General features: G+C 34.6%; 1 protein-coding gene across 2 annotated transcripts in view; it reads left to right on the forward strand.

Annotated features, from left to right (window-relative positions):
- STT3B (STT3 oligosaccharyltransferase complex catalytic subunit B) overlaps nt 1–24,662 on the forward strand; it is a 103,054-nt gene that overhangs the window by 32,610 nt on the left and 45,782 nt on the right. Inside the window, exons 1-3 of one of the 2 annotated variants that reach the window (XM_032268449.1) lie at nt 6,242–6,264; nt 10,167–10,275; nt 13,570–13,857. In XM_032268449.1, the coding sequence (XP_032124340.1) occupies nt 6,257–6,264; nt 10,167–10,275; nt 13,570–13,857 (405 nt within the window). In that variant the 5' untranslated portion in view covers nt 6,242–6,256. Of the gene's footprint in view, nt 1–6,241; nt 6,265–10,166; nt 10,276–13,569; nt 13,858–24,662 lie in introns of those variants that run through there. The other variant, XM_032268439.1, reaches the window with a different exon arrangement.

Genomic DNA, 24,662 nt, shown 5'->3' on the forward strand with positions numbered 1-24,662 from the left:
GCTCTTGTTACCCAGGCTGGAGTGCAATGGCGCGACCTCGGCTCACCGCAACCTCCGTCTCCTGGGTTCAGGCAATTCTCCTGCCTCAGCCTCCTAAGTAGCTGGGATTACGGGCACTCGCCACCATGCCCAGCTAATTTTTTGTATTTTTAGTAGAGACAGGGTTTCACCATGTTGACCAGGATGGTCTCGATCTCTTGACCTCGTGATCTACCCACCTCAGCCTCCCAAAGTGCTGGGATTACAGATGTGAGCCACCGCGCCTGGCCCACATTTTTTTTTTTTAATAAAGTGTACGCATACTTACACATAACCTTATAAGAACTAAACTTTGGAGAAGTAAAGATGACAGATCATAGTGTACTGAGAAGAGTTCAGTCATCTGAAGATTGATAGTGGTTGAATTGGTTAATATAAGAAGTATGAGAAAGGTGCCAAAAAGGAGAGAAATGTGAGCTAGAGATAGGGACTACTTGGCTTTATTTCTTCATGAGAGTTACACTTACTGGACGACTTGGTAAAACCAACATTTTTATGGATTATGTGTGATCCTTACCAGGCGGTGAGTAAGGATGGTTGTTACTGGTCAAGCAGTACTTAATAAAGGTTTCTGGCCATGATTTTTTTAAAAGCATACCTATACCAAAGAATTGAAATCTGAAATGATACAATCAGACATATATTAGACTTCTCTGTCTTTTTATTTCCAAAGTAACTTTAGAAAGGGCCTAAGCTTTAAGATTTGAAGTTGCATCTTAACACATCTTAAGAGAATTACGCCAGTGGTTTTTGTTTTAGATATTTTAAGCATATATAGATATAGATCTGTAGATGTGCATGTTAGTGTTTTCAAACACTTGTTTAGCATTTGAATCCTTTCTTCAAATGAGCTTGTACAAAAGTCCCATATAAAAATAGACAAATATGTAAGGTTATATAAGATGGTACTGTATTTTATTCAAAACTGTATGCCCATTCTGATGCCCTGCTCATGTCTGGAATCCCTGAGATACTTGAAACAGCTTGAAATTTTTAAGGTTGACAGTGCCCAGAAGGTGATACAAATGATCTACCTGCATTAATTGCCCTGCTGCTGTTTGGAATCACCTTGTGATCATGCTTAAAAATGTGGGCACCAGAGTCAAAGCTGCCTGGTTCAAATCCCGTCTTGACCATTTCATGGCTGTATAACTTCGGACAGCTTACGTTACATATTGTGCCTTAGTCTAATCATCTGTGTGGTGTCCTGCCTCAGAGGAGAGAGAGAGAGAGAGAGAGAGAGAGAGAGGGAGAGAGAGTGTGTGTGTGTGTGTGTGTGATGATTGAATGAAAAATATTATAGTGTCTGATATGTTTTTTAAAAATAATAATTGTCTATAACTAGTGTACACAACATAAATTACCACTCCCCCTCTTGAACATCTTTCCCTTCCTTAAACACACCATTTCTCCTACCTCAGGGCCTTTGCGCTTCATAGTTTCAAGAAGCTGGAACAGCTCTTTAACTCTTTGAATTGCTGGTTACCCCCATCCTTAAAGACTTCACAGGTGTTATCAGATAGAACTTCTTTTGTATCCTGCTTAAAGCAATCTCTACCCCTTCCTGCTCCGCTTCTTCCCATTTTACTCTTTTATTTCTCTGAATCTTTTCTCCCCCACATCCCCCAGCTCTTGTTTCAATCTATAATTACCTGGTTGGTGTTTATTGTATTTAGGTTCCAAAAGAGCAGAATTAGCCTGTCTTTTTCCAGTGCTCTATTTCCAGTGCCTCACAGAAACTTGGTACACTGTAGTTGCTCAAGGAGTTTTTTTGAAAACATGATTATTACCTTGTAAAAATGAAAACAAATCAATGCCAGATATAGAATAGCCACCTTTAGCGGCATGTATTTTTCTAATATCTTTCAGAGAAGACTTTTTGGGAGTCTGTTAAAGCTGTGCTGTCAAACTGACATTATGTTCTCTCTATCCATGGGAGACAGCCCTTAGCCCTCACTTGGAGTCCATGTGTGGTTATTTTGATAGATAAAACTTTAGTTTACCTGGTTTCTCAAGTCAGAGCAAATTAGGGCCCTGGCTTTGCCTGGCCTTATGAGGGCACTGTGTTGAAATGTAATATTTGGTACAGTGCTCCACCCGCTCCCTTTTGTTGTACCTCTTTCCTCTTTTACCCCCTTTCCTACTTACATTTGCTGTTCTTTCATCACTGTCATTGATCAAAGCTGCTTTCCTCCCTTTTCTTGTTTTCTTTCTGTTCCTGACTGATTCTTTTCTATTTGTTGGATTTAATTTGCATAGGCTAAACTAAACCAGATTTGTGTTGTTTCATTAAAATTAACATTTGTGAACTGAACACTTCTAGAATTTGGGGTATGTTTGTCCCTCATTGTGTTCATAGCATTATGGCTATCAATATATTTTTCTTCCACTTAATTTATTCTTAGACATCTCCAGTTATTAATATTTCTTTCTGATATGGTATCATTTTAAAGAACTGAAAATGTTAATTAAATACACGATACTCTTTGCCACCTCAAAATTTATTTTGAAGATATAAAAGCATTAGGTTAATTTTAAGGCTGAGATATCATTTTATTTTAAATTTATTATGGGTATATAATAGGTATATATATTTATGGGTCACATATGATGTTTTGATATAGGCATACAATGTGTAGCAATCACATCCAGGTAATTGGAATATTCATCACCTCACACATTTATCATTTCTTTGCGTTAGAAACAATTTCAATTCCAATCTTTTAGTTACTTTAAAATATATGGTAAAAGTATGGGTTGTGCTATCAAATAGTAGATCTTTCTTTTTCCTTAAATATTGGATTTTATTCTTCTTAACTGTATTTTTGTACCCATTACCTCTCCCGACATTTTGCCCCCCCTCTACTACCCTTCCCCGCCTCTGGTAACCATTGTTCTGCACTCTGTCTCCATGAGTTCAGTTTTAATTTTTAGGTCTCACATGTGAGATATAACATGCAAAATTTGTCTTTCCATGCCTGGCTTATTTTACTTAATGACCTCTCCATGTTGTTGTAAATGACTAACTCTCATTCTTTTTTTATGGCTAAATAGTACTTTATTGAATATAAGTACCACATTTTCTTTATTCATTCATCTGATGATAGGTTGCTTGGGTTAGGTTGCTTCCAAATCTTGGCTGTTATGAATAATGCTGCAATAAACATGAGAGAGTGCAGGTGCCTCTTTGATACACTGATCTTCTTTCTTTGGATAGGTACCTAGCAGTGGGATTACTGGTTTATATGTAGTTCTATTTATTTTTTTGAGGAACCTCCATACTGTTCTTCATAGTGGCTTTGCTAATTTACATTCCTACCAACAGTGTAGGACTGTTCCCCTTTCCCACATCCTCACCAGCATTGGTTATTGCCTGTCTTTCGGATGCAAACCATTTTAACTGAGGTGACATATCTGATTATAGTTTTGATTTGCATTTTTCTGATGATTAATGGTGTTGAACATCTTTTCATATACCTGTTGGCCATTTACAGAGACATAATTTTTTTTTACCTTTAAGATTAAAAGTTTATTGTGATATTTTGCTTCAGTACATAATCATGAGATTTCTTTGTTGTTGTTTTGAGTGTAAATTAGGCGTTTCAATATAACATAAGATGAAATAACAAATCTGAAACCAAATGTATCAAATGATTGTAAGGAAAATGCAGAGGCAGCTCTTTATGACTTCCTCTATTTGTAAAAGCCCTAGTTTACAAATAGGTTGGTATTCCAGCATTTGTTTATCTAAGGAAATAATACAGTATTTACTGGATACATCTACCAGCTTATAAAGTTCTATTTGAGTTTTCTTTCTTTTTCTTTTTCTCTCTTTTTTTTTTTTTTAAAGACAGGGTCTTGCTCTGTCACCTAGGCTGGAGAACAGTGGTACGATCATAGCTCACTGTAGCCTCAAACTTCTGGGCTGAATCCTCCTGCCTCAGCCTCCTGAGTTGTTGGACTCCAGGCATGTGCCACTGTGCCTGGCTAATTAAAAAAAAATTTCTTTTCCCCCAAGCTGTTTTTGAACTCCTGGGCTCAAGCAGTCTTCCTGGCTCAGCCTCCCAAGTAGCTGAGTTTACAGGCATAAACCACTACATCTGCCATATGCTATAATGTTTTTGAATACAGTATTTTACTAATTGTGCTAACCCAAAAAGCATAACCATTTCTTCCATTAATTGAATTCCAAAATGTAAAATCATCTTTCTACCTTAGGAGACAGTCTCTTTTTCCCTAAATGCCCCTTTCAGAAAAAGTTCATTAGCTCTAAAGATCAGATTAAGAGAAGTTGGAGGAGGCATTTGTTTTTTATTTATTTTTTAACTTTTTTGAAAATTTAAACCAAAAGTGGAGAGAAGACCGTAATAAATTAAACTACCATCTATATTTAATACTTACCAATTTTTTGTCACACTTGCTTCAAAACATTGTTTTATTGTGGCTAAAATACTGAAACTTGAATTGACAGTATTAAAAGGAGGATATATGTGAGATTGGATAGTGTTCTTAGAGTCTTTTAAGATAGCTACATAGTTTTTTAATACTTGGTTTCTCTTTTATTTTTATTTCGGTGACTCATAATTTTTAATACATCATTTCTAAGCCAGTTCACCTAGCTTTAGTGGGGAGAAACTATAATTTGTGTGTGAGAGTATATGTGTTTGAAATTTTTCATAATAGAGTTTGCATATATGTATTATATTACTCATATATATAATTATGTATGTAAATCATATAAATTTTATAATTACATATTTGTATACATGTGTATAGAGAGAAGCTATATCTGTGTATATATATGCTTTATTATGGAAGATTTCTAACATACCGCAAAGTAGAGCTAATATTGTAATGAGCCTCCATGAATACGTCACTCAGATTCAACAGTTTTCAATTTGTGGTTCGTCTATAACACCGTTTTTTCAACTAGTCAAATATTTTGAAAAATCTTCTTGCTACCTTAGGAGACAGTCTCATATGTAAGTAGGACATGCCAAAATTGAAGACTATGTTTGTGCACACAGGTGTTTGAATTTAATGAAGAAGGGAATATAAAACAAAAATTTAAGTGAGTGTTGATACTAGTGTGCCAAAAAGGAGTAATTAGCTAAACAAGGATTAATTGAACCTCATGAGTAAACTGCCAGGAACTATGAGATAACTCCAAGATGCAAAAATTACTAAGAAAAGGTAGTTCATTGTGCGTTGAACTTCAGTGGAGGTTCCAACGTGTTTTTAAGAGCAGAAATTAAAGTACACTGGGAGGAGGGGGATGGAGCATTAGAGAAGACTTCTTCAAAAATGATTAGGAACTTCAGGTCTGAGTTGATCATATGAAGTGAGAATAAAGTACTTGGCTATGGCATGTTTCGATGTAGACAAAACAAAGGGCTGAGGAAAAGATGATGCTAAAACGTCTCAAAAAGTAGGTATAATAAATACATTCAGTTTTTAGTTATTCATTGTAATGGAAAAGAGTAGTTAAATGATCAATCCAAGTGCCTTTTTAAAAAAAAAAGATTAAAAACTAATTTTATTTAGGAACTAATGTAATAGGGAAAAGATCCCTAAGTATGGAACTGGGCTCATTTCTGAATACAGTGACAGTGGAAGATTTAAAGTCAAGGAGCACAGATAGAGCCAATGGGTTTTGGAAAAGACAAATGTGAGGAAGGGAGTAGGGAGATTCTGGCTAAACTAGCTTTACAGGATTCTTGCTGAAGGCAGGCCAGGGTGACCAGACATCACCTGGGGGATCCTGGGAATAAGGAATTTGATTCTGTCAAGGTGATCAGAAATGGAGGGTGGGGATTCTTTTTGAACTGACTTACACAGGATTCTTGCTGAAACTGGGTGGTCCAGACCCAACAGGGACAAACACTGAAGCCCAAGATCAGAGCCTAGTTGAGAAGAGTAAGGTTTAAAGAAACCTAATGTTTGGTCAAGAGGAGTGTCTTTGTCAACTGGGAAGAAAAAAATTACATAGGTATCGCCACATCTTCTGACATGAACAGGCAGCTCTAATCCTGTATAGACTGCACTGTGCAGAGAGAATTGCACTATTGGTTTTACTGAGAGGTTTTAAGTGGATTTTAAGGGCAGTCTTAAGGAGGAAAGAGGGAGAAAAAGTATTATGGGAAACACTCATGCATTTTTTTTTGAAGGAGGAGTAAAAAGGAGAAACAAATAAGCCAGTTATGTCTTCAATACTTTGATGAAGTGGTAGGTGAAGTATTTTTGGCATCACTAAGGGCTTTATTTTATTCTAGGAAAATGAATTATAGTGCCTACTACATTCATTACCCTTGCCCAACTCTCATGCCCCTCATCTTCTACTCACAGCAAATGCAAAGAGGCCAAAACAGCCGTATTTTATATCATATGACCCTGCCCTTTTGGCTATAGGTATTGGATTACAAGCATGGGATCTCATGGCAGCCAACGCATAGATCGTCTGTTAGCTATGACGTGTGACTTTGTATGAAATGATTTGATCCAATCATATTCTTACTGCTGTTTACATGAACTGAGGAAAAGAAAATCAGGCAGCTAAAGCTGGAGGAAACAGAAGTTCCTGAGATAGTTTTGGAGCCCTGTATTAGGGCCAAATGCCTTATATTTACTTTGCATTGAATTGTTAATGTTCCAACTGAGGTATCCTGGAAATTTGCATAAATGAAAATAATCAGACTATGCTTTGTTTAGTAACAACTGAATCTGTAACATAAGTTTATGATATGTTATAAATTTAGATTTAGGTGCTTCCTGATTGCTTTTTATATGTATATGATGAGGAATGTGAGCAGTTATTATATGTAGTTACTCAAACTTGAAACAGAATTTTCTCTTAGGGCGCAAACAAACTTCTGTATCATTTAACAGTAAGGAAATATGGTGTGAGATGAGACTAGAGTTATGTATGAGGTAGACTTTGTGGTTTTGACTATTGTGTTAAGAAGTGGAGGTTTCTCTGCTTTAATTTTAAAGAGATGAAGTCTTTGAATAATTTAGAGAGTTGCAATATGATCACATTTACATTTTGAAAAGAATTTCCTTCTTATGGCTGAGTGCACAGATTGGAGAACTAGAAGGTGGGCAGAATGGATGTAAAGAGACCAGTTAGAGGCTATTTCAGTAGCCTAGTTAAAAGATGATAGTTTGGATTATAGTGCTAGTAGCAGAATAAGAAAATAATATGAAGATTTCGGAGATATTTAGGAAGTAAAGTGACAACCTTGTTATGATTTATGTACAGGATGTGAGAGAGAAGGAACTGTCAAGGATGACACCTAGATTTCTTCAACTTAGGTGTTGGTAAGAGAATACTGAAAGCAGATATAGTGGATTTGTTTTGGGGAGTGGATGGTAGGTGTTTGATCATGAGTTTAGTTGAATGTTGAGTCTGAGATGCCTTTGTAACATTCAAGAAAAGCAGACCACCACATGAGTAGTTAGATAATACTGGTTTGGACATGAGAAGAAAGGTCTAGATAGGGAGGTGATATTAGTGAATTGTGGGCATACTGGTAATAATTGAAGACTTGAATGTGAATGACATCTTTTGGGCAGACATTTTATAGTGAATTAATAAGAGATCTTAGAGGAGAACAGAAATTAGAGAAGACTAGAGAGGTGGGGGTAAAAATCAAGAGACCATTATAGTCAGCAAAGCCAGAGGAAGAAGGATTTGATAAAGAGGGAGAGGCTAAGAATTATGGAAAATGAAAAATACCCATCAGGAAAACTTTATGAAGTTGAATTCTCATGGTTCCTGGTTTTTAAAACATGTTTTTAATAGGCCCTTGACGTCAGTTTTTTAAAATGAAAAATTAGGTTGAAAATTTAAAACCTTGGTATTCTCGCTAAAATACTAGTCCTCTACCATTAAAATATTTTCACACATTTGGGGGTGTGTTACTCTTTCTAGTGTATACTTAACTTTGTATGGTGAATCTCTTATATAGTTTAACTGTTGTTTATGAGCTTATCTGGGTAGAGCTATTTTTAGTTTTTGCTTCTATTGCTAATCCAGGTGTTTGGGTCTTATTTTCAATGTTAGTTTCTGTCTTGGGGATTCTTTGTAAATTTAGACTCTTAATGCATGGCACAACATTTAATTTAGTTTTTTTTATTGGAGTCTTTGAAGCCTTTAGATAAAGAAGAACTTAGTCACTTCAGTGGTGGTGGTTAGATTGTTTTCCATCTTTTACTAGACAGCGTTTCCATAATCATGGCTTTGTAAATACAGTAACCACTTTGTTTCTGGCATTTGAAGATACCACTTTTTAAATTCTGATCTGGTAAATACTTCTTGGAGGAGGAAGGGAGCAAGGTAGCATTTATAGCATTAGCTTAGCTTTCCATGTTATTGGCACACAAAGTTATTACTTAAAATTCTGATTTAAAATTCCCTTCAGAAATTTGGATATATTACTCCATTGCCTTATAGCAATCCAGTGGTTCCACTGAGAAATAAGGTATTAATCTGATTATGTCATTCCTTTGTAGAAAAACTTTCTGAATTAATGATTTTAAGTCATATATTATCTTTAGTATTTTGAAATGTATTGGGATGTGTATGCTCTGTGAAACATAGCATTCTTTTTTTTAAACTCAGCATAAGAACTTCTAGACTACTTAAATTTTCTACTTTTTATCTTGTTTTAATTTGCTCTTCATTTTTGTCCTTTGTATTATTTAACATATCTTTTATTTTATCTTGGCAATTACAAATCTGCCATTCAAAATATTAAATGAATTATCATAAGTCTATTTCATTACAGTAACTGTAGCCTTTAGGTGCTTCAGAGACGCTATATTATTTACTTATCATAGCTACCCTGTGATGCAGGGAACTACCCTTGATGTTCTGCTATGATGTTAATCTCTGTTTTACAGGTGAAGGAACTAGAATGCAGAGAACATAAGTAACTTGCCCAACCAAGGTCACATAGCTAGTCAGTATGGAACTCACATTAAAATGCATGCAATATGATGCTAGAACCTGACCTTTTAATCTCTAGGTTATACTTCTTTCAGATCTGAAAGTTTAATATTAATAACTCTTTCAGAGTTAATATAACTCTGGGTTATATTAACCCTCTGCATATATTAATTCTTGTTACTGTTTCTACAGTATTAATTTTTCTATTTGTTGATTTTGACATTTAGCTGTCATGGTGCTTACTTTTCTCAAATGTTTGATTTTTTTTGGATGTGTTGCTTATTTTGGTATTCAAAAAGACTGTAAAAATGCTACAGAGCTTGCATCTAGTGATTGTCGGAGTTGGGATCATAACTTGCTGCTGGAAAGGATGTATCAAACTGGTCTGGTATAAGGATTTCCTGTTCATCTTGTGTCCAGCATTGTTCTGCTTCTTGACTCACTTGTCTATATGTAGTGCCTACCTCAGGCAGATTCCTCTGATACCCACTTCCCTACTTCACAATAGTAGGGGAGGGGGATTGACCTGACTGAGTATACCTAATGCCATTACCCTGAGGATTGCTCCAGGCTTCTCCCCTGCCCATCACAGCTGCTTTATACTAAACATGGAATATCCCTGGAATTGCCCTCTATGGTTTGTGGTTTTCTTCTGCTTTCATTTTGGGCTCTGGTTTCTTCAATTTCATTTTTTCTCATTTATCCCTTTCAGAAATTATAATTTCTTTTTCTATAAGATCATATTCTTGTTTTATAGTGCTGTTATGGTTTATTCTTTTTAAATTTTTAGTGCTGTTATAGTTTAAAGCCAGCATTTTTAGGATTGCCGGATTTTTGGCAATTATGGTGAGTGTGGCCTTTCTTCCATTTTGATGTTATCTTCTGTCAGCAGTTCTTAATTTTTTGAGATTCATGAACTTCTTTATTGCCCTCCACCACCTAGACCCCAAGCAATGCTAAATGTTATTTTGAGCATTACTAGTTTTGTAGGTATGGGTTTGAGGTTGGGGGTATTTTTATTTATATTAGAGGAATAAGCATATTCTTTTGATATTTTCAGATTATGTTATTCAAGTTTGAGAAAAATTGGTCTGAAAGATATATAGCCACGTAGTTTAATATAAAGGAGCTGTTTCTATTAAGCAGTTTTATAACCTTTCATTTTTTCTCTTTTCTCTAGGTTTAACTATAGATCAACACATCATCTTGCATCTCATGGGTTCTATGAATTTTTAAATTGGTTTGATGAAAGAGCATGGTATCCCCTAGGAAGAATAGTAGGTGGTACTGTAAGTATATTAGTAGTTCTTTATGTTAATTATAACATTTATTGTTATTTGAGTAAATCTTTAATTGCTAAGGTGGTGGGGATTCTTGAAAGCTTTATATAGTTAACAAATTTTTCTGTGGCCTATTATCCGGTATTCAATTTGCTTTTTCCTTGACACCTCCTCCCCTCAATCCCCAACCTGTTTTGAGGTTATCTCACCCTAGCCATTCTTTTTGACAAGTGGTGGAGGCTGGGTGGGGATCTGCTATCACAGTGCATGTGATTGAAGTTCAGGTTATTTGTGTTTGCTTTTATAGCAATTTACTTGAAAAAAGAGTTTGGAAGGAGATAGAAACTTAGAATAATCATGATAATTATATATCTAGAATAATCAGATAATTAGAATTTTTCAGGCCCTGAATGTTTCCAAGTTTTTCCAGGTAATTGACTATTGATTATAGTTCATGCAAACTTCTGATATCTAGAAAGATGACATAAGGGCAAATATTTTTAGGATTTGGGACATAAGGAGAATTTTGATATCTAGAAAGCTGACATAAGGAGAATTTTGAAGAAAAGGTGAAAGACAAGGCAACACTGTTTTGTATTGGAGAAATATATGTTTGATTTTTAAAAAATCAATTTTGCCAGAACTATTCATTTTGTTGGGGTTTTTCTTAACCAAAAGAAATTTCTGACTCTGTTGATTACTTCTAGTATATGCTTGTTTTGTGTCTTTTTAAATTTTAATTTATTTTCTTTTACTTTGGTGAGTTTATTTTCATGTTCTTTTTCTGACTTCTTGAGATGCTTTCTCAGTAATTTTCAACTTTTCTTAATTATTAAGAGATGCATTTTAAGCCTAGAAACTACACAGTAACCACTGTACAAATTGCATTCCATAAGTTCTGATGTGTATTATTTTCATTATTTCAATCAAAATGTATCTTAATTTTTATTATAATTCCCCAACTCATGGATTATTTAGAATTGTTTTTAATTTCAAACACAAGGGGATTACCCAGTTATGTTTTTTCTTTATACTTCAATTATGTTGTGTTTAGAGAACAACTTCTATGTAATTTCAATCCTTTAAAATTTATTGAGACTTGACTTGTGATTTAGGATATTCAGGATATCCAAATTTTTATTAATGTTCCCTTTGTGTTTAGAAGGAACATGTTCTCCATGGTAGTAAGGTGTTGTGCTTCTAGCTTGGGCATTCTTCTTATCCTTGATGTAAACAGAGATAAAGGCATAAATAGAGATGAAGGCACAACAGCAGTTATCATGTTCTGCATGGTGAATTAGAGAAGTATTAAATGGGTAGTGCATATGGTAGATAGCTATTACCTGCAGTTCTTGTGGTGCTAATCTTATATACTCTGTTGTATTACATTTGATAACTATAGTTTTTTTGTGTGTGGTTTATAAGTTTATCTTAAGTTTGTCCTCAGTGGAAGCCTGTTGTCTCTGAGGGTCCTCATGTCCTGAGATTTGGGATCATCCCTTTAATAATCTTTCTCATTTGCCTTTACTGGAGACCTTTAGGGGTTTCACTGGTTTTAGGACAGTTTAGTTTGAGGTTTCTTAACACTGACGGTTATTATAAATGTAGAACCCACATTCACACATCTGAATGAGTTTCATATTCTCCTTTTGGACTTTGTTTCTGCTCTGAGCATTGGAAGGAAGGCAGGCAGAGTTCCTTGATGGGTGAATAGAATTTGTCTAGTTTCATAAGCAGGTCCTGACTTTCTGCTGGTAATTAGGTCTTCACTTTGATCCCTGTGTTGGGTGAAAACCCTCGCCTCCATTTTCATTCCTTAAGGCCCTGGTTTGTTTGGCTTTTTTCTTCCCTGTTGTGGTCTCCCATGACACCAGCACCTACTTTGAATTCCCTCTTCATTTTTGGCATCCGGAGAATTCCCTATATTGAGCTTGATCATGTTTTTTTTCTTGTTAGGGTTTTATCTGTTAATTTAGTTTACGTTCTTTCATTTAGTGCTTCTATGAAAATTGGCTGTTTTGTGTGTCAGTTCAGTCTACTGTATTATATGGATATATTGACTTACCTTGAAAAATATTTTCAAATTCACTTCCTTTTTTCAGTATTGCTGACAAAATCACACACTGGTACCTAGTATTGAATCTGAAGTGGGACAAAATTTTTATCTGTTGAGAATGTGGATAAATTACCGTACTTTCTTTCTTCCCTTCCCCTTTTCTTTTTCCATGCATGAGCCCCCACTTTCTGCCAGTTATTTTTCTGAATGCTGGAGAAAAATTTCCTGTTCTGGAGCTTATGTTCTTGTGAGCGTAGGCAGTTAATAGACAGTAAATAAGTAAAATAAACAGTATATCAATTGATGGTAAGTGCTGTGGAGAAAAAGCAAGAGAGGTAAAGACAGGAGTGCAGGGAAAGAGGTTGCAGTTACAAATTGTATAGCCAGGAAAGGAAATTTATAACCTTTGTAGTTTCTGTTATGGAGTAAATAAAGAATGCTATAGGACTTACCTAAGGAAGCAGATGTAAATCCATGTTTTAGTCACGGAATAGTAACTCAAAAAAAAAATATCCTGTTTACTGTTCTTTGAATCCTTGTAATGTTTGATGTTCCTCTTTTAGAGTGAGGATGAGTATAGCTGTTAACTGGCCTCTTCTAGTTTATTATTTCCCTTTTATCTCTAAGTACTTTAAATGGTATAAAATATTTTAACTTTTCAGAAGTTCCAAAATATTATCTCTGAATTCACCAACTGACTGTTTTTTCTTTTCCTAGCTAGAATTGCTTACTTTGTAAATCTAGGGCTTGAAAGGAGGGGACATTTTATATAAATACGACTTAAATGATTTTGTGCATGATTTTTCTTTATCTTTCTTTTCTCATTTTCTTTTGTACGCACAAGTATGGGCAAAATTGGAGTATGTTAGAACTCCAAACTGAAGGATAAGCTAGACTAAGACCCTGTTTTGATTAAAAAAAAAACAAAACAACGTTAAATCAGTAAGAAAGTTACCTACAGTTTAACATTGTTAAACATTTTCAATTTTAATCATTCGTGGTTCATATTCTCTCTGATCTTTTTATTTATTCCTCCATATGTGAGCCAGTTCCTTGTATGCAACACAAAAAGGTATGGGAGTTTTTTTTGTTTGTTTTTTTTTTTTGTAGTTTATAAAGTAGGCAAATTGTTTTGAGATGTTGCTTTCAAACTTATGGTAAACAAAATGTAATAATAAAGAAGAGTGCATAGTTAATATTTTTGTGTATCTCATTTTATATGTAATTTTTCATTTTTTTCTTCCTAGGTTTACCCAGGGTTGATGATAACAGCTGGCCTTATCCATTGGATTTTAAATACATTGAATATAACAGTTCACATAAGAGATGTGTGTGTGTTCCTTGCACCAACTTTTAGCGGCCTTACATCTATATCTACTTTCCTGCTTACCAGAGAACTTTGGAACCAAGGAGCAGGACTTTTAGCTGCTTGTTTTATTGCTATTGTACCAGGCTACATATCTCGGTCAGTAGCTGGATCCTTTGATAACGAAGGCATTGCTATTTTTGCACTTCAGTTCACATACTACTTGTGGGTAAGTAACATTTAATGTTTTGCTACCATTAACACTCAAGACCTTTCTCCTGAAACACTTTAGATTGTACGCAGATTTGTCATTTACAAATTATAGATTTGTGTACAGAGATCTGTGTTACTGTTCATAATAAATGTAATAATGGATAACATTTAAAAATATGTCAGGCACCTGTCAATTATGTATAGCTAGATTAATATATAGATAAATTGTGAGTTTTCACAACAGATCTGTTATGGCTAATTTACCAGTCCTTTTTAAATAAGTCAGAACTCCAAAAGAAGGGCTATCATAAAACAGTCTGTTGATACTTTTGTTTCTTTGTTTTGGTGAGATAGGTAAGAAATAGTTACCCAGGAATGTTAAAGCACGGTTTGATGAAATTTTAAATTGTTTCTGAAACTAGCATTATTTATTTTGCTGCTGCCAGGCTATTTAAACTTAATGTTTTTTTCCCACGTATAAGGTATGATGCTACTTAATCTTGGGTTCAATTTAAAGCTTGCGATTATTTATGTGTTTATTATTTTAGGTTTAGCTTATAATTTTCCAGTGGCAGAAATTACCAAAATTCGTGTGTGTCAATATGTTTTTGTATATATTATTAAGTGTATTTTTAGGTAGCTAGGTGAATGGCAGCATAATTTTTCTCTTTAATAATTATTTTACATTGTTCAGAACTACTTGGCTAATGAGTATTTTTGCTCTAGCATGGAATTCCAGAGGAGACTGTTGCAATGTGATCAGTATAGACAGTGTCTTGATCTTGAGTTTAAAAGGGAAGCAAGAAAAATACCCGTGGACATGAAGATGATGCCAAGCAGTAGGATGTTGCCAGTGCTGTTGTACATATCAAAACGTGTTTTTAAAAACTCTTTGCTTATTGTATGCAGCTGAGAAAAAAAAAAAAACACTTAAAATCTCTGTTGAATGCCTTTTAATAAACAATATATAGTATTTTAAATTATAAAAATAATACATGTATATGTGGATGGATCCTAATATAATGCTTAATAGAAAAATAAGTTGTGATAAAATATGTACAGTATGAGAAATCCTTGATGTAAATTTTTAAGCAGTACAAACCATACTATGTTTGTTAATAGTTTATAATGAAAGTATAAAAATGTGATAGATGAACTTCATGTACACCAGCTTTGTGATAATGGGTTTTCCTGAGAGTGGGTGGGTGATACTGAGGTGGGCAGTACTAAGGGAGCTTCAACTATGTTGGCCAAAAATTGTTTTAAAGGAAGTATTCTGAAGCAAATGTATTATTTTTAAATTTGAAGTCTGAATAGCTACGTTCATAACTATTTTAATATTCTCTTCACTTGTATATGTTTCAAATACTTGATAATACATTTTTAAAATAAAATATATTGTACACATTTAGACAACAGAAAAATGTAAAGAGAAAATCACCGAGAGCTAACTACTATTTGCATTTTTGAATTTTGGGCATATTAAATTCATGAGTAAGTCCCAGCTGATCATGGTATATAATCTTTTTCATATGCTGCTGAATTTGGTTTGCTAGTATTTTCCTAAGGATTTATGCATCCATGTTCATAAGAGGATATTGTTTATAATATTCTTTACTTGCATCTCTCTGGCTTTGGGAGCAGGGTAATGCTGGCATCATATAATGAGTTAGGAAACGTTCTCTTCAATGTTTGGAAAAGTTAGAGGATTAGTGTTGCTTCAGTTCTTTAAACATTTTAGTAGAATTCACCAGTGAAACCATCAGGAATAGGTCTTCTCTTTTTTGGGAGATTTTTGATTGCTGATTTAGTGTCCTTGCAAGTTATAAGTCTCTGCAGATTCACTACTTCATTGTGACTTAGTCTTGGTAGGTTTTTGTGTTTCTATTAATAGGTATTTGTTCATGTAAGCTATTCAATTTGTTAGCATACAAGACTTGATAATACTCTTAAAATCCATCGTATCTCCTATGGAATCAAGTAATAATGTCGCCACTTTCTGATTTTAGTGATTTGAGTCTTGTCTCTCTTTTTCTTAACTTAGCCAAAGATTAGTCAATTGTGTTGATCTTTTTAAAGAACCAACTTTTGGTTTCATTGATTTTTTTTTTTTTTTTTCTATGTTCTTTTTCTTTTCTCTCTTTTAGTGTATGTGCTGCTAAAGTGAGCACTCTATTTTATCTCTGTTATGGTCTTTATTATTTATTCAGTTTTGTGTTTCTGGAAGCCTTGGGTTTAGTTTGTTCTTTTTTTGGTTCGCAACTTAGTTTGTGAAGTCAGGTTTTTGATTTGAGATTTTTTTTGTTTTTGAATGGAGGCAATTGTAGCTATAAATTTTTCCCTTGGTACTACTTTCACTGTGTCTTACAAGTTCTGATATATGTGGTTTTGTTTTCATTCATCTCTAAGTATTTTCTCATTTTTCTTGATTTCTTTTTTGATCTATTGGTAAGGTATCATGTTTAATTTCCACAAACTTATTTCTGAGTTTTCCTTCTGTTAATGATTTCTGACTTCATCCTATTGTGGTTGGAGAAGATACTTTGTATAGTGTCTATATTTTAAATTTATTGAAACTTAATTTTTGGCTTTAATTTGTGGCCCAACGTATTGTCTGTCCTGGAAAATGTTCCGTGTGTACTTGAGAAAAATTGTGTATGCTGTTGTTTTTCAGAAAAGTGTTTTGTATATGTCTTTCAGACCTAGTTGGTTTATTGTGTTGAGTTCTATATTATCTCCTGTCTGGTTGTTCTGTCCATTATTGAGAACAGAATATTGATGTCACCAGCTATTATTATAGAACTTTTCATTTCTTCAATTCTGTCAAGTTTTTTCTTCCTATATTTTGATGGTCTTTTACTAGGTACATAAGTGTTTGTAATTGCTATCCCTTCTTGCTGTATTGAACCTCTTATTGCCGTATAAGAGTTCTTTCTGTTTTGTAACCTTTTTTTAAAAAAAAAAAAGTGCAGTCTGTTTTTTCTTTTATAATTTTGTAGAGATGAGATTTTACCATGTTGCGCAAGCTCAGAACTCCTGGGCTCAAGCAATCCTCCCTCCTTGGCCTCCCAAAGTGTTGGAATTACAGATGTGAGCCACCACCCTTTTTTTTCTTTCGAATTGTATAAAGTCTGTCTTTTCTGATACTAGTATAGCCACCCCTGCTCTCTTTTGGTTACTGTTTGCATGGAATAACTTTCTGTCATTTTGTTCTCAGTCTCTTTGTCTTTGGATTTAAATTGCATCTCTTACATAACAATATGTAGTTGGATCATGTGTTTATTCTTTCTGCCAATCTGTTTTTGGAGAGTTTAACACACATTTGAAGTAATTACCGATAAAAATGGACTGATTTCTGTGGTTGTGCTGTTTTCTATATGCCTTATGGCTTTTTTTGGTCCCTCATTTCTCCATGAGTTTTTTTTTTGTGTGTGTTTAGTAGATTCTTTTGGTAGTGAAACATTTGAATCTTTACTTCTGTGCATGTTTGTGGATTGCCTTTCACTCTGTGGATAGTGTCCTTGGCACAAATTTTAAATTTTTATGAAGTCTTCATTTTTGTTGTTGTTGCCTGTGCTTTTGTGTCATATTTAAGGAACTGTTGCCTAATTCAAGGTCACGAATATTTACACCTGTTTCTTTCTAAAGATTTTATACTTCAAGTTCCTCCACTAGGTTTTTGATCCATTTCAAGTATTTTTGTATATGGTGTGAGAGAGGAGTTCCAACTTGATTTTTTGCATGTGGATATCCACTTATCTTAGCACTGTTAAAAAAAAAAAAAAATACTCTTCTTTGTTGAATGGTCTTCGCTCTCCTGTCAGAAATCAATTGATTATAAATGTATGGGTTTATTTGTGGACCCTTAATTTTATTCCATTGCCATCTGTATGTTGTGTCTTTATGCCAGTAGCACACAGTTTTGGTTTCTGTGGCTTTGTAATGAGTTTTGAAATGCAAAAGCATAAGTTCTTTAACTTTTTCTTACTTTTCAAGATTGCTTTGGCTGTATGGGGCCTCTTGTATTTTCATAAGTTTTAGGATTAGCCTGTTCATTACATCTTTTATTTTTTTAAGTGGCATAATACTGTTTTGTTAATTCAACAGAAATTTTTGTAGAATATAGTACGGAACATGTGCTGTTTTATATGTTGATTATACAGGGTTAAATGAAATTGTTTAGTAGAAGAAATTGTGGATATCACTGCTTTGAAGGATTATATTAACAGAAGGATGGAATGATAAAACATTCTCACCCAGGAACTAGGAGGTTACCTAGTGAGTTTTTCTTTTGTTTTCTTTTTAAAAACAATTTATTTAAATAAATTAGGTTTACAGTGGAAACAGCTTCAGTATTTGAAAATTAGAAAACTTGTGTTTGAGTTCTGGCATGAAATACTCTGACTCTTGACAAATTGCCACTTTTGAATCTCATTCAATTTTTTTATAAGTAAGATAGAGAAAATGTTTTGGCAACAGCATTATAATAGATAAGGACATTTATTTAAAGTTTCATTATTACTAATTGAAAGTGGAAATAATTACAGTTCTAACTACTCTGAAAAGTTGTTTGTAGCCCAAATGAATATTTGGGGTTTTCTTAGAATACTTTTTCTTGTTGATTTCTAATTCTGTTGTTGAAGACCATGCTTTGTATAATTTGTCTTTTTAGTATTGAGACTTGTTTTATGGTCTAGCACAGAAGTCTGTCAAGTATGGCCCATATGTAGGTTACCTGCTTTAGTAAATAAAGTTTTACTGGAACACAGACTTGGCCACTCATAAACATGTTGCTTTTGCCTTCTTTTACACCAGAATAACAGAATTGAATAGTTGTGACAGATCTGGCTCCTTAAGTGTGAATATTTACCATCTTGACTGTTCAGAGTAAGATTGCTGGATCCTGGTCAAGCATGTTCTCCATGCTGGAGAGAGTTATCCACATATGCTTGAAAAGAACATGTACTTTGCTGTTTGGAGGTTTCATATCCTTAATGGTCAGGTCAAGTTGGTTGGTATTGTTGTCAAATCTTCTGTATGCTCATTGGTTTTCTTTCAAGTTCTGTCTTCAACAATATGGTTGGAGATTTCAATAACTGCCTCTCAGAAACCGTTTTTTTCTTTTAGTTCTGTCAGTTTCTGCTTTATGTATTTTAAGGATTTAAGTTCCCTGTACACTTAAAATTTTTACATATTCCTATATTGACCCTTTTATTATGGTGAAGTAGTTCTCTTTGTTTCTAGGAACATTCCTTGTCTTAAAATCTGCTTTGTCTGATTGATTTCATATGATTCCTGTTTCCATGGCTTACCTTTTTCTGTATTTCAAAACCAAACTGTTTGTATCTCTAGATTTAAAACTTTCATTGACTGCATATGGTTGGATCTTGACTTTTTATTCAGACTGACCATCTCTGCCTTTTGATTGGAGTTTTTAGTCCATTTACATTTAATGCAGTTTTTAAATATTATTTATTTTGCATCTGCCAATTGCTGTCTTCTTTTGTGTTGAAATGTGTTTTTAAGTATACCATTTTTAATTCCCCTGATTGTTTAACGTCTATTGCTATTTATTTATAGTGCTTGATGCAGAGAATGAATTATGCATCTTATTACAATCTACTTCTACTTCACATAATTCTGGTAAAATAGCAGCTTTGGTCCAACACAGCTTTATTTTTTTACTCCTCTCCTCTATGCTGTTATTCTCATATATATTATATCTATGTATGTTATCTACCTAACCATACAGATTATATTCATATAGTTTATACATATTAAATTAAGACAACAATTAAGAGAGTCTTCTATATACTCCGTATTTACCATTTCCAGTACTCTTTATTCTGTCCCATAATCTGAGTTTCCATTTGTTATAATTTCCCTTTAGCCTGAAGGACTTTCTTTAATATTTTTTCTAAAGCAAATCTGCTGTAATGGAATTTTTCAATTTTGCCTTACGTTTTCATCATTAAGTATATATTTTATTGGCGTTAAGTACATTGATTATGCAACCATCACCACTATCCATCTCCAGAGCTCTTTATTTTACAAAACTGAAACTCTATGCCCATATAAACAATATCCCCCCTTTTTACCTTCCCCTCAGCCCTTGGCAACTGCCATTCAAATTTCTGTCTCTGATTTTTGACTAAGTACTTCACGTGAGTGGAATCATATCGTATTTGTCTTTTTGTGACTGGCTTGTTTCACTTAGCATAATGTCTTCAAAGTTTATCCATGTGGTAGCATGTCAGGATTTTCTTCCTTTTTAAGGTGGAATAATATTCCATTGTAGGTATATGCCATATTTTGCTTATTAATGCATCTGCAGATGGACACTTTTATGATTTAGCTCCTTTGAAAGTGATTGTACAAATCTGTCTCCAAAACCCTGCTTTTGATTCTTTTGACTATATACCTTGAAGTGGAAGTGTTGGATCATATGTCAGTTCTATTTTTAAATTTTGAGGAAATGCCGAAATGTTATCCACAACAGCTATATCATTTTACATTCCCACCAACACCACAAAGGTTTTAAATTTTCCCAGTCCTTGCCAACACATGTGATTTTCTGGTTCTTTTGATAGTAGCCATCCTAATGGGTGTCAGGTGGCATCTTGGAGTTTTATTTGGAGTTTCCTAATGAGTAGTAATGTTGAGCATATTTTCTTGTGCTTGTTGGCCATTTGAAAAGCCTACACCTTCTCCTGGGTATTCACAGTGACTTTCTAATTTCCCATCATATATGTGGTTAGTTTTTAATGTCATAGTCTTCAATATTTGCTTTCCAAATGGGGAAAAGCAGAAATATGAAGGGGGAAAAAAAGTACCAGTCCTTTAAATCCCCTGCCAGTCACTTCAGCCAGAGGAGGAGGGGCTTGCAGCAATGAGGCCAAAATGCAAAGGTGATCACCTCTTTGTCTGTCCTTCTCTGACAGAAAGCAGCAATCAGTGATCAGAGTGCAGAACCTCAGTACTTGGAGGACAAGTTTCCTCACATCAGATTGATTCTGCCTGTGCCATTATTGTCTAGGTAGGGAGCTGATTTCAGCATCTTCCCAGAATCCTCACCTGTCTTCCTTTTTGAAGGATAGTTATGTAAGAATGTAGTAGGTCGCCTGTAATCCCAGCACTTTGGGAGGCTGAGGTAGGCGGATCACAAGGTCCGGAGATTGAGACGATCCTGGCCAACATGGTTGAAACCGCATCTCTACTAAAATACAAAAATTGAGCTGGCCGTGGTGGCGCATACCTTTAGCCCCAGCTACTGGGAGGTTGAGGCAGGAGAACTGCTTGAACTTGGGAGGCGAAGGTTGCAATGAGCCGAGATTGCCCCACTGCACTCTAGCCGGGCGACAGAGCGAGATTCTGTCTCAAAAACAAGGAAAAGAAAAAAAAGAATGTATTACGTTGGTGCAAAAGTAATTGAGTTTTTGTCCCATTACTTTTAATGATACTTTTCTCTTTCATTTAACCCTTGATAATTTTCTCTTTCATTTAATGCTGTATGTCATTCCACTTCTGTCAGACTTTTTTTTTCTGATACAAAGTCAATCATATTACTTCCCAGTGGGTTTTTTTTTTCTTTTTCTTTTCAACTTTTCCTCTTTTTCTTTATCTGCCAGTACTTTGACTACAGTTTGACTAGGTATAGTTCTCTGTGTTTATTGTATTTGGTGGCTTCTTGGGTTTCATGGATCTGTAGATTAGTGCTTACCTTAGAATTTGGGAATTTGTAATTGTTTCTTTAAATACTGTTTTGTATCTTCTTTGTGGCCTTTCCTTTTTTGGGTTTCTATTTTTCTCTGTTATTATTGACTTATCTTCATGATCACTGATTCTTGTCATCTCAAATTTGCTATTGAGCCTACTTAGTGAATTTTTTGTTCCGTTTATTATGCTCTTCAACTCTAAAAATTTCTGGTTCGTTCTCCTCACATGTAAAGGAGAATATATATATATATTCTGTTTCTTTATGGAAATTCTCTGTTATATCATTATATTTTCCTTTAATTTTCTTAATATAATCTTTCATTCTTTGAACATATTTATAATAGCTGTTTTAGAGTCTTTATTCTCTAACTACAACATCTGGGCCAACTCAGAATTAGTTTTTATTGATCGTGTCCCCTTCCCCAACCTACACCTGTCCAAGTATGGGCCACACTTCCTTGTTTCTTTGCATGGCTTGTAGTTTTGGGTTGAAGCTTACCCAAGTTATCTTTATTTTATTTATATATATATAAAGTATATATATATATACTATATATATATATATATATAAAGTATATATATATATAAAGTATATATATATGTATATATAAAGTATATATATATAAAGTATTTATATATATAAAGTATATATATATATGTATATATAAAGTATATAAAGTATTTATATATATAAAGTATATATATACACACTATATATATATATAATATATATATTTTTATTTTATATATATATAATAATATATATATAATTGCATTTTAGGTTCTGGGGTACATGTAAAAAACATGCAGGATTATTGCATAGGTACATACTTAGCAATGTGGTTTGCCGCCTCCATCCCCATCGCCTATATCTGGCTTTTCTCCCCATGTTACCCCTCCCCCCCCCCTTTCCCCCCCCTACCCCCCCCCCACACACCTTAGTGCATGATGCTCCCCTCCCCGTGTCCTTGCATTCTCATTGTTCAGCACCCGCCTATGAGTGAGAACATGCAGTGCATGATTCTCTGTTCCAGTGTCAGTTTGCTGAGAATGATGATTTCCAGGTTCATCCATGTCCCTACAAAGGACATGAACTCATCTTTTTTTGTGGCTGCATAGTGTTCCATGGTGTATATGTGCCACATTTTCCCTGTCCAGTCTATCATCGGTGAGCATTTGGGTTGGTTCCAAGTCTTTGCTATTGTAAACAGTGCTGCAGTGAACACACGTGTGCATGTGTCCTTATAATACAATCATTTTTAATCCTTTAGATATATACCCAGTAATGGGATTGCCGGGTCAAATGGAATTTCTATTTCTAGGTCCTTGAGGAATTGCCACACTGTCTTTCACAATGGTTGAACTAATTTACACTCCCATCAACAGTGTAAAAGTGTTCCTATTTCTCCATATCCTCCCCAGCATCTGTTGTCTCCAGGTTTTTTCATGATCGTCATTCTAACTGGAGTGAGATGGTATCTCAATGTAGTTTTGATTTGCTATTCTCTGATGACCAGTGATGAGGAGCATTTTTTAATATGTTTGTTGTCCTCATATATGTCTTCTTTTGAAAAGTGCCAGTTCATATCCTTCACCCACTTTAGAATGGGTTTGTTTTTTTCTTATAAATCTGTTTTAGTTCTTTGTAGAATTTGGATATAAGTCCTTTGTCAGATGGGTAGATTGCAAAAATATTTTCCCATTCTGTTGGTTGCCGGTTCACGCTAATGATTGTTTCTTTTGCTGTGCAGAAGCTATGGAGTTTAATTAGATCCCACTTGTCTATTTTGGCTTTTGTTGCCAATGCTTTTGGTGTTTTAGTCATGAAGTCCTTGCCTATGCCTATATCCTGAATGGTTTTGCCTAGGTTTTCTTCTAAAGTTTTTATGGTATTAGGTCTTATGTTTAAGTCTGTAATCCATCTGGAGTTAATTTTAGTGTAAGGTGTCAGAAAGGGGTCCGGTTTCTGCTTTCTGCACATGGTTAGCCAGTTTTCCCAACACCATTTATTAAACAGGGAATCCTTTCCCCATTGCTTGTTTTTGTGAGGTTTGTCAAAGATCAGATGGTTGTAGATGTGTGGTGTTGCCTCCGAGACCTCTGTTCTGTTCCATTGGTCTATATCTCTGTTTTGGTACCAGTACCATGCTGTTTTGATTACTGTACCCTTGCAGTATAGTTTGAAGTCAGATAGTGTGATGCCTCCAGCTTTGTTCTTTTTGCTTATAATTGACTTGGCTATGCGGGCTCTCTTTTGGTTCCATATGAAGTTTAAGGTGGTTTTTTCCAGTTCTGTGAAGAAGGTCATTGGTAGCTTGAAGGGGATAGCGTTGAATCTGTAAATTACTTTGGGCAGTATGGCCATTCTCACAATATTGATTCTTCCTAACCATGAGCATGGAATATTTCTCCATCTGTTTATGTCCTCTCTTATTTCGTTGAGCAATGGTTTGTAGTTCTCCTTCAAGAGGTCCTTTACATTCTTTGTTAGTTGTATTCCTAGGTATTTTATTCTCTTTGTGGCAGTTATGAATGGCAGTTCGTTCTTGATTTGGCTCTCTTTAAGTCTGTTATTGGTGTATAGGAATGCTTGTGATTTCTGCACATTGATTTTGTATCCTGAGACTTTGCCGAAGTTGCTTATCAGTTTAAGGAGATTTTGGGCTGAGACAATAGGGTCTTCTAAATACACAATCATGTCATCTGCAAATAGACAAGTTTGACTCCCTCCTTTCCTAATTGAACAGCCTTTATTTCTTTTTCTTGCCTAATTGCTCTGGCTAGAACTTCCAATACTATATTGAATAGGAGTGGTGAGAGAGGGCATCCTTGTCTAGTGTCAGATTTCAAAGGGAATGCTTTCAGTTTTTGCCCATTCAGTATAATATTGGCTGTGGGTTTGTCGTAAATAGCTTTTATTATTTTGAGATACGTTCTGGCACTACCTAGTTTATTGAGAGTTTGTAGCATAAAGGGCTGTTGAATTTTGTTGAAGACCTTCTCTGCATCTATTGAGATAATCATGTAGTTTTTGTCTTTGGTTCTGTTTATGTGGTGAATTACATTTATAGACTTGCATATGTTGAACCATCCTTGCATCCCCAG

The sequence above is a fragment of the Sapajus apella genome, unplaced genomic scaffold (assembly GCF_009761245.1).
Source record: "Sapajus apella isolate SASKATOON/1434 unplaced genomic scaffold, GSC_monkey_1.0 scaffold4, whole genome shotgun sequence".
Taxonomy (NCBI): domain Eukaryota; kingdom Metazoa; phylum Chordata; class Mammalia; order Primates; family Cebidae; genus Sapajus; species Sapajus apella.